Source organism: Enoplosus armatus, chromosome 5, assembly GCF_043641665.1.
Source record: "Enoplosus armatus isolate fEnoArm2 chromosome 5, fEnoArm2.hap1, whole genome shotgun sequence".
In the NCBI taxonomy this organism is placed as follows: Eukaryota; Metazoa; Chordata; class Actinopteri; order Centrarchiformes; family Enoplosidae; genus Enoplosus; species Enoplosus armatus.
The window spans coordinates 7,119,360-7,132,607 of NC_092184.1; the positions used below are offsets into that span (position 1 = coordinate 7,119,360).

At 38.0% G+C, this 13,248-nt stretch overlaps 1 protein-coding gene across 1 annotated transcript in view; it reads left to right on the forward strand.

Moving 5' to 3' along the window:
* Nucleotides 1-10,801: 10,801 nt before the first annotated feature.
* The window catches only part of cntn5 (contactin 5), a 74,465-nt gene continuing 72,018 nt past the window's right edge, over nt 10,802-13,248 (forward strand). Inside the window, exons 1-3 of the mRNA XM_070905958.1 lie at nt 10,802-10,825; nt 11,031-11,047; nt 11,557-11,675. Coding sequence (XP_070762059.1) covers nt 10,802-10,825; nt 11,031-11,047; nt 11,557-11,675 — 160 coding nt within the window. The remainder of the gene's footprint in view (nt 10,826-11,030; nt 11,048-11,556; nt 11,676-13,248) is intronic.

Here is a 13,248-nt window from a genome sequence, read left to right on the forward strand (position 1 = left end):
AGAATGCCTTTAAAAAAATCTATTGAAGGTAGCAGGAGGGCGTCATCAGTGATCATGGGAGCTAAGAAGTTATATGTATGTTATATAATGAATTCCTGAGACCTCAGATCAAATGGCACAATGGCATTGGAATTTTTATGAACGATTTTGTTCCAAAGGCCGAGTCTAAATCATCACGACTAGAATCTGTGACGCCCCTCTAACATACAACATGGAGCTGCTTTTTTGACAAAAACAAAATGCTGTCACCCAGCAATAATGGCAACATCCACTTTGTTTCTAAAATCTGGAAAACCCAATTGGTTGTGTCAGTATGGGGAGATTTCTCATGATGATGTGCATCTCTGGTATGTCAAACAAAACTGGAGATATGATTTCCCTTATTTGCTGTGAGGCCCTTTCGGCAAATCATTGTAATTTTGTGAAATGCTGGTTGTTCAGAATAAGACACATCACTCAGCCAAGTTTTGCCAAAATCGGGTCAGTAGTTTCTGGGATGTCGCTTGTGACGAAGGAGATAGAGACGGATAAACTGTTCAAATAATGAATAGGAAACTGTCTCTGAGCATCCATACATCATTTGCCTCAGCTGAAACAGTTGAATGTCAGGTATGAGGCCAGATTTAGAAAATATGCACCCATCCCCAGGAATTCCTCATGTATTGTGTGACAATCACATTTTATATTTTTATCTACACGAGCCATTCCCTGTGAATGTGTACCAGTGAAGCGTGGGCAGAACAAAGTTGTCTCCTCTGTCTGTGTGGGAGATGGTGGTGGATTTGTACTAAAACACACTAAATAGTTTGAGGGTGTATGAGTTACATTTTTCAGGGCTGAAGTTTTGTGGCTTTCTTGTTGTCATAACTCATTGCAAGGCTACCAAAAAATTACTTTATTTTTAATAATTGTCTCTGTTACTGACAGTAGCAGCAATCATCCAGCTTACGTTTTCACTCCAATTTTAAGGGCTTTGGGGCATGATTTGACACAAACTTCTAGACATCCTTTCCAGCTGAATGGACGGTTAAGCAACAAAAGTAGCAGTGAGCAGATAAATGAATACCCTATTGTAAGCAGCTCATCCAGGCTTTAGGATATAGCACTGATGCTTATTACATTGCATATTTCCTAAAGACCAAATAATTAACAGTGTTTACCCCAATTAGATTTTCATTACCCATTTGGATAACCGTCAGTGACCCTCTTTTAATAGACATCATCCCTGGAGTTGGACTGAATATAGTTACAAGGGCTTTGGTCTGTCTTCACACTCAATGGAGTATTGTTGTGAATAACTAAAAGGCTTCAAATGGGAAGATGTCATCTTATGGGAATGCTGATAGCCGCTATTGTTCCGCTCATACAGTAAATTGCACGCCTGTAAACCTCATCAAAGACAATAACACACTGATCATAGACATTCATTTTGCTCTTGTTAGACTTCCAAGATGTCGTTATATCTTTCTGATCAATGTCAGACTGTAATGTAGACTGAATAGGATGTAAGTGATTGTTGAAAAGCACTATTTGATACCATAAGAATACTTGTAAATGTTTATAGTCTTGAAGAGAAATGTCACTCAAAAGATAATTTACATTATGCTATTCAGATTATTTTGAACAGCAAATTCAGTATCGACAAACACAGTGCCTCCCGAAGCTGCAAATCTGAGCATCAAGACTTGAATCATGATGTCATCAGGTGACCTTTTTGGAGCTGATCCAGTGAGACTGAATTAATGAATGACGCTGTGGGCTCAGAGGATTTTCATTTTAAATATTGCATCCAAATGAGTTTTATTTGAATGTAGGGCTTTCAGCCGTGATTCAGAAAATGTCCCCGTGTCCCAGTAAAATCACCATGGGTGCTGTCATAGTGTCCCAGGAGTTGTGTCATTATTCACTGTCTATGAAGCAGCTCCAGGATTTGTCTGTACATGACATCATCTCTACAGTCAGACTCTCTGCTTTCCAAGGAGAGACTTTTCATATTCACATTATTAAGCTGTGGAGTGCAATGTTACACAGATAACATGTTTGAAAGGTGCATGTCCTTTTCAATAAGGGTGCTCCTGTTGATCAGCGACTGATCGTTATTGGCCCACATTCATTCTAAATAGTTTGATCAGCGGTGTCTATAAAGGCCAATCAGAGGAGATGATCAGAAGATGCAAAACGCGCAAGACAACTTCTCTATGTGCTTCTAAAATGGCTTCACCCGTCCGGCGGTTCTACCAGGTTTCTGAAAAAGACAATAATAATCTGTTATAATTCATAAATAAAAAGTCATTTTGGGGCACACATTTAATAGTCCATGTTTAAATGTCTCTTTTGGTTGGTGAATGTCCTATGCCAACATAACTTGCTAGGTATTTTTAGCTAGTAATCCATGGCTCTCATGGATCCCCTAAAAAGTCAAATGTGTGTGTATTATTTTTCTGAGCAGAGAGGGGACTAATGACAAGGCAGATTTTTACCTTGTTGCTGATTGACTGTGATTCATACACACACACTTACATACTGCACACAAACACTACACACAAGGATGTTCAGTTAGTCCTGCTTTGTTTTTCTTTGACAATATCACCACCCAGGCTGGGCAATATATCAAGTATTTGCAATATATTTTCTATAGTTATGTCAAAGATGGAAAAGAGGATTTAATTGTCAGTCTTTATGCACAGACCAGAAGCCGGTACAGTGCAGTCATTTCCCCAAGATGTTCAGTGTGGTAATGAAATAAACTGGTTACCTATCGACATGTTTCAGCAGTTTTCAGTTTCACAAACAAGTGCATGTTGCGTCTGACAAAATAGAGATTTTCTGGTTATGTATGTGTGCAGCTGTGGGGTAGATGTATTTCATTGTTATCTACAGTCAAGTCATTATGTGTGTCAGAGCCATATCTGAGAGAGCAGGAAAATAAGAGAATGTGTGCTTCATGTTACTCTTGTTGACAACTTGCTTCGAAGTTTCCACCATTTGAAGCTTTGGTAAGGCTTCATTTTACAGGTCTGTAAATTTCATGGTAAGTAGGTGATAATTAGATAGTAACGTATTTGTAATTTCTTTGAAATTACACCCAAATTACCCCAACATTTACCCGATAATTTATAATCCCAACATTAGCTGCAGCGTTTATTCAAGGGCAAACTGTAACCTACACTGTATATTTCCTGCCTCTAGACAACTTCACAGCTAACCTTTGTAAAACTTAAAAAAGAAAACTTTAACTAAATACAAAAAGTAAATAGACCTCTTTTTATACAGTATGCTATCATTTCCATAATAAAAAACGAAATAAAAACTAACTGCTGAACACTGAAATAGTGCTTATACATTGGTCAAAAGGGTTTTCAGCAAGTTTAAATTGTAAAAAAATCTAACCGTAACTGCTTATTAGGAAAGAGCAGAATATAATTCTTAAATAATTTTGCGGTAATTTGGGGTTAATTTCAAAGAAATTTCAAACACTGTACTTGCTAATTATCACCTACTTACCGTGAAATTTGCGGACCTGTAAAATGAAGCGTTATCGACAGCACTTTTGCCCTGATCTGATATAGTTCTTCCTTGTGCTCACAAAGAACACAAAGAACTAAGAATAGCAACATGTAAACATGACATTAAATGCTGAATGAGTCATTTGCATTACACTGCTCAGTGTACAGTACAAGGCAGTAGCAGGAAATTCAAATTCAGTCAGATTTTGCTTTCAGAATTTATTGTATGCTCTACATATTGTATTGCATTAATGCAGACCTCCCACAGGTCTATCTGGTCCCAATGCAGTTTTGAGTGGCGTGGCTATGTTTTAATAGCTGAGGGGGATGGTGTATGAATGCTGTGGGTGTAATGAAGAAATAATGAATGTAGTTAACATGGAGATTGTGGGATATTTAATTGATAAGCTGGACCACAGTCAGACGTAAGCAGAATGTTGAGATGATAGAAAAAACTAAAATCCATAAAGTTAGAATATGTAACCTTTTCAAAAGATACAGTATGTGACAAATTATATTCACATCGTGCTGTTTGCCTGAAATAAGCTTTTCAATGATTTTGATTGCATTTCATTTTCTGGGGGTGTGTTTCTGATATTGGCACAGTCAAGGAGTCTGTTGGCCACAGCTTAGGGAACAATGGTGAAAATCTAAAAGACACAACAGAACAGAATGTGTATATGTGCAGCAGACAGGACCCGTTATGAAACAAGGTGAACATTGACATTGCTCGCAGATTGGCTGCGTTGGCTGCATTCACCACCTGCTTGTACAACATCTTTGATGGCTTTATGCTGTTTACCTCACCCTCAGGCTACATGCCGTTTCCAAGAAGACAGCTCATCAAAATGATTGACAAGTGAAGGAGTGGGAACTTGACCAACTGAGGGGTTGATTGGAACAAATGATACACTACCTGCCCCAAAGCAAAAAAAAAATGCATACTATAGCTTTAATTCTATTTTTAACCCTTTTAAAATCTTTTTCAGCAGTTGCTTTCTTTATACTCACACAGCTACTTAGTAGTTCCCCAGTGTAAGTGAAGTTTTACTGCTGGCCGCTGTGTCGTTCCATTGGCACAAATGGACGTAAAGTGCATGCTCAGTGATATTTGCTGAGGGAGGGGAGAGCGTTACTCATCAACAGTGTTTACTTCACCCATACTTTCCCTGCCAGTCCAGGGACTGAAAATGGTGAAATCCCAATTAAAAGCCCACTTCTTACACATTCACCATTATCCCCTTCTGCACCTGGTCCCTCTTAGTTGTTTTTAAGAGTTTGCTATGGCTTTAACATGGCTTAGCTAAAGGCTAATCTAGAAAAGATGTCCTATTAACAAAGGGCTTGTTTTGGGCAAAGGAGTGAAACTGTGGTGAGAGTAATCCCCGTATTATCATGTTTTAACTTCATCCGCTTGCACTCGGATTAAAACCTCCAGTGTGTGTAACGAGACTCATTCTAAAGAGCTTAGTAGCTTGTATAGGCTGAAATACAAAAATATCTCCCAGCAGTGTTTGCTGTCTTTTTTAACTACCGATTCGTAAAAGTTACCATAATTGTATTTTATAATGCTAATTCAATTTTTTTTTTCTTCTGAGAAATTTCAGATAGAAACTTTTAACATTTTTTAGAAAATTGTGTGCTTGTTGTTTAATGTAAGCCACTTTTATTTAAGATCAAACAAATACACGATAAGTAAAAACAATAAACCCCAACCCACTCTGACAAAATGTTCCTAATATTGTATAAATTACTTCTAATTATTATTAATTACACAGACCTTCAGTAATAACTTGTAATTGTGACTAATCACCATTTTAAATGTTTTGCATATATTTCACACATCACATCAAGCTCCCTATCAGGAAGCAGTTGCTATATAACAATTTCTCCCATAACCTTGTGTACCTAAAATGTTGCTATTTTTGTTCACATTACAGTCGTGGAGGAAGAGGTACACAAGTCTAACCAGGTCTGGAGTTGGCAGAGTAACTGAAAGGGAAAACCCACTCCAGCTCTTGTTTGAACATGATTGCATGTACAATTGCCTTAACATTTACAAATGAAAGTGTATGTGTGGAAGGGGATACAGAGACCCTGTATTGTCCAGGTTCAAGTATCAAGGTATACTTGCGGGTGGTTGCTTTTGTGTCTGGTTTGTTCCAGGTCTAGGTCCACTTAAGGGGTACAGGCTAATTTATCTAATTTATCTTACTGTGCTATGTTGTAGGCCTAATTAGCTATACAATTTCAATGATTTACTGCATTACAATATATTAGATTCATACTGTATTAGTAAAGCAGATACTAATAGGGATTTGTCTTGTACAAAATAACTGTAATACACCCATGACTTCAAGTGTTTATGTCATATATCCACAAATCAATGAGCAAACGCAGCAGAGATAAGTATCATAGAGAACAGTGAAGTGTCATTCACTCACTGCCTCTTACATATATTTTTAGAATGGTTATATTCAAATGATTACTGAGGAGAAGGCAGATGTTTGCTTCCTCTACTGCTAGTTACTTGTGCTGCTGCTATTGGTACCACTGCATACTAGAACTATGTTATGACTATCATTACCACTACTCTAATCACTACTACCTCTACCACTTATTATTGTTATTAGTACAAAATGCGCGGTGGGTGCAAGCATTTGCATTTAGTAACTGGAAGAAGAACCAAAAGCTAACACCATGTTACTTAATGTATTTCAGAAAAAATACACAAAGTAATACAAAAAATGTAATAAGATCATACTTCAAAATAAATAATACAAAAAGTCTCATGAAAGAGAAAGATAACAGCAAATTGCACAAATGACAATTTCCTTTTATCTTTTTTGTCTACCTGATGACTGTTTTTGCGGTACTGTATTTAACACAGTGTGTGTGTGTGTGTGTGTGTGTGTGTGTGTGAGCGTGTGTCAGTAACAAGTGGCATGCTCTACTAGAATGGCACTGATTACATTTCTGGTCTCATCCTTAGATACTTGCCTTCCTTGATGCACACGATGTATGCTAATTACTAGAGCCCGACTGATACTGGATTTTTAGGGCCGATACCGATATTAGGGAGTAAAAAAATTCCTATAACGATATATGGGCCAATATTCTATATATATATATATATATATATATATCCATGAAGACACATTTTTTGCAATGATCCCTTTGCAATGTGGTTATCAAACATGTAATGGAACCAGGTGGTTTTACAGTTCAACAATAAACTTTATTGTCAGAAAGGACATAAGTGCACAGAAATACTAAACTTTAATAACTATAAATAAAAACACAAATAGAGCAATATTAAACTTGAATTAAGAAAAAGGATCAAATATACATAAAATAAATAAATAAAATATAAAAATATAAAAATAAATAACACAAGGCAACTGTGTAGGGCAAGCAAGGTACTGCCAATCCAACAGAGGCAGGGAGCACAGCTTTCCTGCATTATCTTCTTCAAAAAATAAATATCAATATCACTGAATGTCATAATATGTTGTGTAGGGCAAGCTTATATAACAGTATGAATGAACAATTGACTGAACAGAAGACTTTCACAAGCCCTTGGTAAAGTGGTCCCACACCTTGCTTTTTTTCACCTTCAGCCATCTGTAATAAAATGATATAAATAAAAAAAGTGTGAGACATTAGCTGAATTATATATTTGAGCTGGAACCAAACTAGTTTGCATTACATGTTCTATTCTAAATACCTTAATCTTTGCGTGAAGTCACTGGCAAAACGTCTAATGTCCTCTCTACTAAACCACCTCTACTCTATTGAGCTAATGGATTGAATTCCAATCAGAAATGTGTTTTTCTTGCTTATCAAAACACGTCATCTTTATCAATATTTCTCTGTTTATGTATAACGGTCATTAAGTCATGGTTCACTGCTGCCGAGTCAACAGATGAACAGCGCCTCTGATATAAATGTATTTCAACATCTCCGGTGGAAAAAGAGACATTTTAAATTTTATAAACCTCTCTGCTAATCTTTCAATCTGTTATTGACTGTTCTGATATAATGTACGTTACTATAGCTGGCTAGCTACCTCACTAGCATAGCAAACAATAAGCATGAGTGACATGACAGGGACAAGGTTATATTATACTGAAAAGGGAAAATGATGGGGTCATTGTTTATTAACTTTACAGCAACTCACTGTAAAGACCGCGCTTGACTCGAACCTCCGTCTGCTCAGCTGTGATGCGTACTCTGCCATGCGCTGCAGACGGTGCTGAGAGTGTTGTAAACAATAGAGTGGGAGCGCTCTGCTGGTCAAACTATGTCATGACACCACTTCTGAATTAACACGAGGATCTTTTTCTGCATTAATGTTCTGTATAAAAATGTTTAATATCGGTGAAAATCAGACAACATATACGCCGATTCCGATATATCTGTGATAGGCAAAAATCATCCGATTTAATCAGTTGGGCTCTACTAATTTTCATTGGTGACAAGGTGAGACGAGGGGGTGTGAAAACATTACATTTGTCATTTTGACCTCTGCTTGCCTTCATGGCTCAATACCTTTGTTAAAGATAAAATGGTTAGACTCATGACACCTTTGTGTTTGCATGAATAGAGAAACAGGCTAGTTGTTAAATAATCCATAATTAGTTCATGAACACGATATATATACTACAACAGTAAAAACACATAGTAGAAACTCACACTGCAGTGTAAATGAGCAGATCATTCATACAGTTTTTACTATCAGAAGCACTTTACTGTGTCATTGTCTTGTATTGTCTTGAAATTACGCAATAATACTCCTACACATGGCTACTGTGGTGATGTTATCAGGTGATGTTTGAGACTTGGTTTGTCGAACCTCAGCCTGACAAACCATGTCTGCATTTGTTTCATGTGTAACAAGCCCTGTGGAAACACAGCCATGAGACCAAGCAGAGGCATCACATTCAGAACTGTCAGTGCACCTTATTTCACCCTGCGCACTACCTCATTAATAACCATCTGGCTGGTCTGTGATCGCCTGGACAGAAGTGTGGCAGAATCTAAACCCACAGCCCCCTAATGTGTATTGCACACACCTGGAAAAGTTGCTACTATGGCATAGTGAAAACTACTCCATGAAAAAGAATCAAAAAAATATTCTACCGTTGTTTTCTCCCATATAAAGTATGTAGTTCACTGGAAAGTGAAAGCTGAGTCCATTAATGATATGTCTGGCTGACATCTGTGAGACACTGAGCAGCCAAGTAGGGTGAACTTTAGGTTGTCTGAGTGCAGACCAACTCTATTTGATATACATACGCAAGGGACCCATGTTCTCTCAGAATGATAAATGCTTGACAGTAGACAAGAAAGATTCACATCCCAAAACCCAGTGAGTGTAAGTCGCAGGTAATTAAAGAAGTAGTATTTTCACCATAATGTGTGTTCTCTAAACATTTTGTCATTGTATTCACATTTACTGTAATTGTGACTTATATTTTACAACTGATGTGCAGTTGCAGTACACTTTATTTAAATGTTAGAGATTATTTGATTCCACGTTTGATCGAATTGTTAATCAGCTGTGTGTGACAGACATTGTTGATATGTAGGACATTGTAACATGAGGATGTGTTTGACACTTGAGGACTAAATTGTACAAACGTCCAGTCCACATATGAATCTTTCACATTTCTGAGAATTCAATCATCAAATGTTAAAAAATCTCAAGCAATAATACTTCCAGGTGGGAAGCTGGTGAGGGATGATGAGGGATGTGCCCTAGTTAGCAGAAACATAAATGTAACTATATAAAACAAACTTTTGTATTCCAAAAGGTCCACTTTAATCTGTTATTAACCTTTCATTCAAGAATTCATGATGAAATGATTTCATATAAGTATGAGTCAAAACTGCACCTGCAACTCAGTCCACTTTGTTATGTCAGATTTTCTGTTATGACTGTTCAAGGTTCAGCTTTATTGTATACACATATACACAAATAATATATACAGTACATATCTGTCATATGTACACAACAGTCATTTCATCATATGCTTGAAGTTTTGCCGTTAAGAATTGTTTCCTGCAATATATTTGGATTATAGTTTCACTTGAAATGGCCAAACTTTTCAAGATTTTCAGATTATGTCTATGTGTGTTTTGGTAGTACATGAGGTTGAATGGTCTTGGCCTTCATTTCCAAAATGATCCAAGCCAAACATGCAGAATTTGCAGAGTGTTATGACAATTTTCCAAACAGGTTTGGTGTGAACATGGTCTTGGAACCAACTCTGTTGTCTATTCTGCAAAAATACTGCAGGCCAGAAATGATAAAACAGAGGAGCCATTGGAGCCACAGAGGGGCCACTGCAGCTCCAACTGGGGGCTGATGGGGAAGTTGTTCAGTCCAACACGTACCCAGGGGTTTGTATGACAACAAGCTGACCTATGTAGCCAAGAATAAAGTGAGGTGCTGAGAAGAAGGGACAGAGAAGGCTTTCTCTCCTGAGGTGAAGGGTGTGTTTTAATGTATGCAATAGGCTTCTGCTCATGTTCTATCATACTGCTATGGTATGTTCTATTTTTATGTTTCTGTATGCAAGTGAGATGCAAGGAAGGTCATAGTGAGGTGAAGCCGGGTGAGAACCTTTTTCCAAAAAGTAGAACAGTTTTCACCTGCACAGCTGTCTAGACAACAGACCTTCAGGTATTTAATTCTTTGCATCGGTGAGCAAAGACAGTGAAAAGTAAGAAATAGCAATATAAAGTGTCACCCCCCATTTGTAGTTTGTTAATTGAATTCCATCTGTAGAGAAAAGGCTTAAATTTACAGAGAAGAGTAGCAGATTACATATGGTGAACAACCTGCAAAAAGACAGCAAAACAGCCCATATTACAAGGAAGGAAATGGATAGTTGTGTTTGTTCGTCCTTCTCTCCCATTCTTCCTCTCTGTTTTTCTTTCTCTAAATAACAGATAGCCTAATTGCTAAGTCACAAATTGTTTAACCCCACTAGTACTACTGCTGGTGCATATTGGGAGGAGAGGGAGCAAATGAGGTGAGGCAAAGACAAGGAGGCATAAATGATGAATGTGAGACGACCCCTGCTGGATCTGGACATGCTTCCCTCAACCCTCAGAGATGTCGGTCCTACTGCATTAATGATCTAAATGACAGACAACTTAAATGAAAATGAGCGAGCCAGTTAGTGAGACAAGAGAGAAACAGAGAGGGAGCATACATTCAAACATGTTGACGAAGAGACTGAAAATATCCGATAAATGGAGAAGCACTGCTTTTTCTGTGGAGATGAATGGCGCTGAGGGAGAATAACAAGGTCAGCAGATCTTGCTCTCTGTATGCTGTAGGCCTACACATCCAAAATGTATTCCATTAGCATCGTTTGCAAATAGAATCACATCCACACACACATGTGCAGTGTTTTACACATACTTTACCAATAACCCACTTCAGAGCCTAGTTAGTGCTGTGGGTGCCGGTCACAATCTGATTGATTCCGTGAAACGTGTGATTCTTTTCAGCCTGCAACCATTTTTTGGTATGAGGGGAACTGTTAAGAGCTGCAGGCAATTAGAGAGTGTGTGGAGAAGCCAGGAAGTGATATGAAGTGACAACATACAGTAACAACAGCATGGCCTATGTTAAAAATTTAGAAATTGTGTTTCGAATGGTATTAATGCTTTAGTACCACCTACGGTATGTTCTATAAATTACAAACCTACAAGCTCATGAAGTTTATATAATAATTCACAAGCTTCTCTTCCTTTTTTACACCAATTACTGCAGAGGTAACAAAAACTCCTGTTCCATGTGAGGCTATGTTTTTGCACAGGTCACAAGAAAAAGCTCCAACCTATTTTATTATTTTGAAATAGTGTAGTGGGGGGATCCATCCTTTATTGATCCAGAATGCAAATATGCCATTTCGTGAGATTAGCACCTTGATGTGGAGTGACAGCTGTAGAGTTCTGCAGTGCGCATCTGGATGTGCGTGATAACCAGAGGTGTATCCTCCCTCTAATTGATGCTTTCTCTCTCTGTTTGTAGGCACAGCTTTAATGAAGAAGCAGACCTGCTAACATTCTTGCAGAAGGGACCCTCTTCAACAAGTATGGGGTCACCATGGAAACCATTTCTCCTCCTATCTGTCATCAGTGGCCTTTCAGGTAAGAAATTCAAAAGGTAATGTTCAGAGATACTAGTAAGAAATAGTTGTATAGAATAATCTTCTGAAGCACTGATATTAGAAGTAATGGTACGCAATGAAATCTACTGTCATGACATGGCAGTTGTAAATGTGACACAGCTGGAAGAATCATCATTTATGGATGTGAGAGGGGGCTTGTCTTTTCACACTTGGAGAGGATGAGTCCACATCTTTGAAATGATGAATTTTGCATTTAAATCTGAGAAGTGAAGATGGCATGGCTCATTGAGCATTCCTATTCTGTTAGGCGTTTGAGTTTCAGATATTTGACTGGGTTTTCCACAACCTTTCAGTAAAGCTGTGTAGGTGGCTGTAAACAGCAGGAACTGTCAGAAGAAGCATCAGCCAGTGATACGGCCACATTACTACTGTAGTTTCACAGTCCCATTTACATGACATAATTTGAATAGCAAGGTTTATTGGCCTGACAAATACTTTCCTACTACTCCATTTAGTGGACATTCATGCACCTTGTAAGTGTATGTTTCTTTAATGCTTTAGGAATCAAAACCTCTATATGGCAGGACTCCGCTCTATCCACTGAGCTGAGTTTTTTGGTAGCATATCTTAGACTAGTGCGTTTAGATGTAAGTGAACAATTTGCAAGTTCCATATCTGTCTCCCTTGGTCAGGCTAGAGCATGTGTTTGCCAGTCTAATGGATTCTGCCTTTTTAATGCTTCTTTCAACCCACCGGAGCAGGGTTCATGCACTCTGTGGCTCTCTCAGAGCTTCGTCTCTGGGAGTCAAACACACAGCGTTGACCTCACTCGTCTGCTTGTTAAATCATACTATTGGATGGAAGCAACTATTTCTTAACTTTTGAGTCTTGTCTCTCGAGACTGTTTGATTCTGAATAGATTATGGACATCTTTAGAGGAGGATTTTTTGTATATGTTGGGTATAACACTTTGGATAAGAGTACTGCTATAATAAGTATTACAAATACAAGGAGGTTAACAGGTCCTGCCTTCCTACCTAACATGGACGAGTTTTGAAGGGTGACATTTTGCATGCCACAGGTTCATGGCCTGCTGTGTCCTGTCGATGTCACGGCAAGAGTCAGGCTTGGTCTGTCAAAGGGAAAAACCAGTATGAAGTAGAATTAAGGTTATTCATTGTAACCCTAATTCTGTGGAGTCTCTCACACACTTGTCACACTGCTTTTCTTTGAGTCAACTTTGAGGATGCTGGCCTTGGGTAAGAGAACTGTTTTGTAGGTAAATGTCTTAAGATGATTTATACCTTTGGTCCATATAGTGTTTTACATATAAGACAGTATAAATAGGTGTTTTTATTCACATAACTAATTTCTTGTACACTGTTGGAGCTTGCACCATTGGATAGTAATCATATGTGCTCGCATAGACAGGATAATAATGCACTTTACAAAAAGTAACAGTATAAACCTGACAGCAAATCTGTTTCAGGGTGACACATTCTTTGTTCCAAGGTAAGGAGAAGTTTAAGGCTTCTACAGTGAGAGGTAGAGGTAGCCACTTGTATGACAGTTGTCAGCATGAAAACCAATTA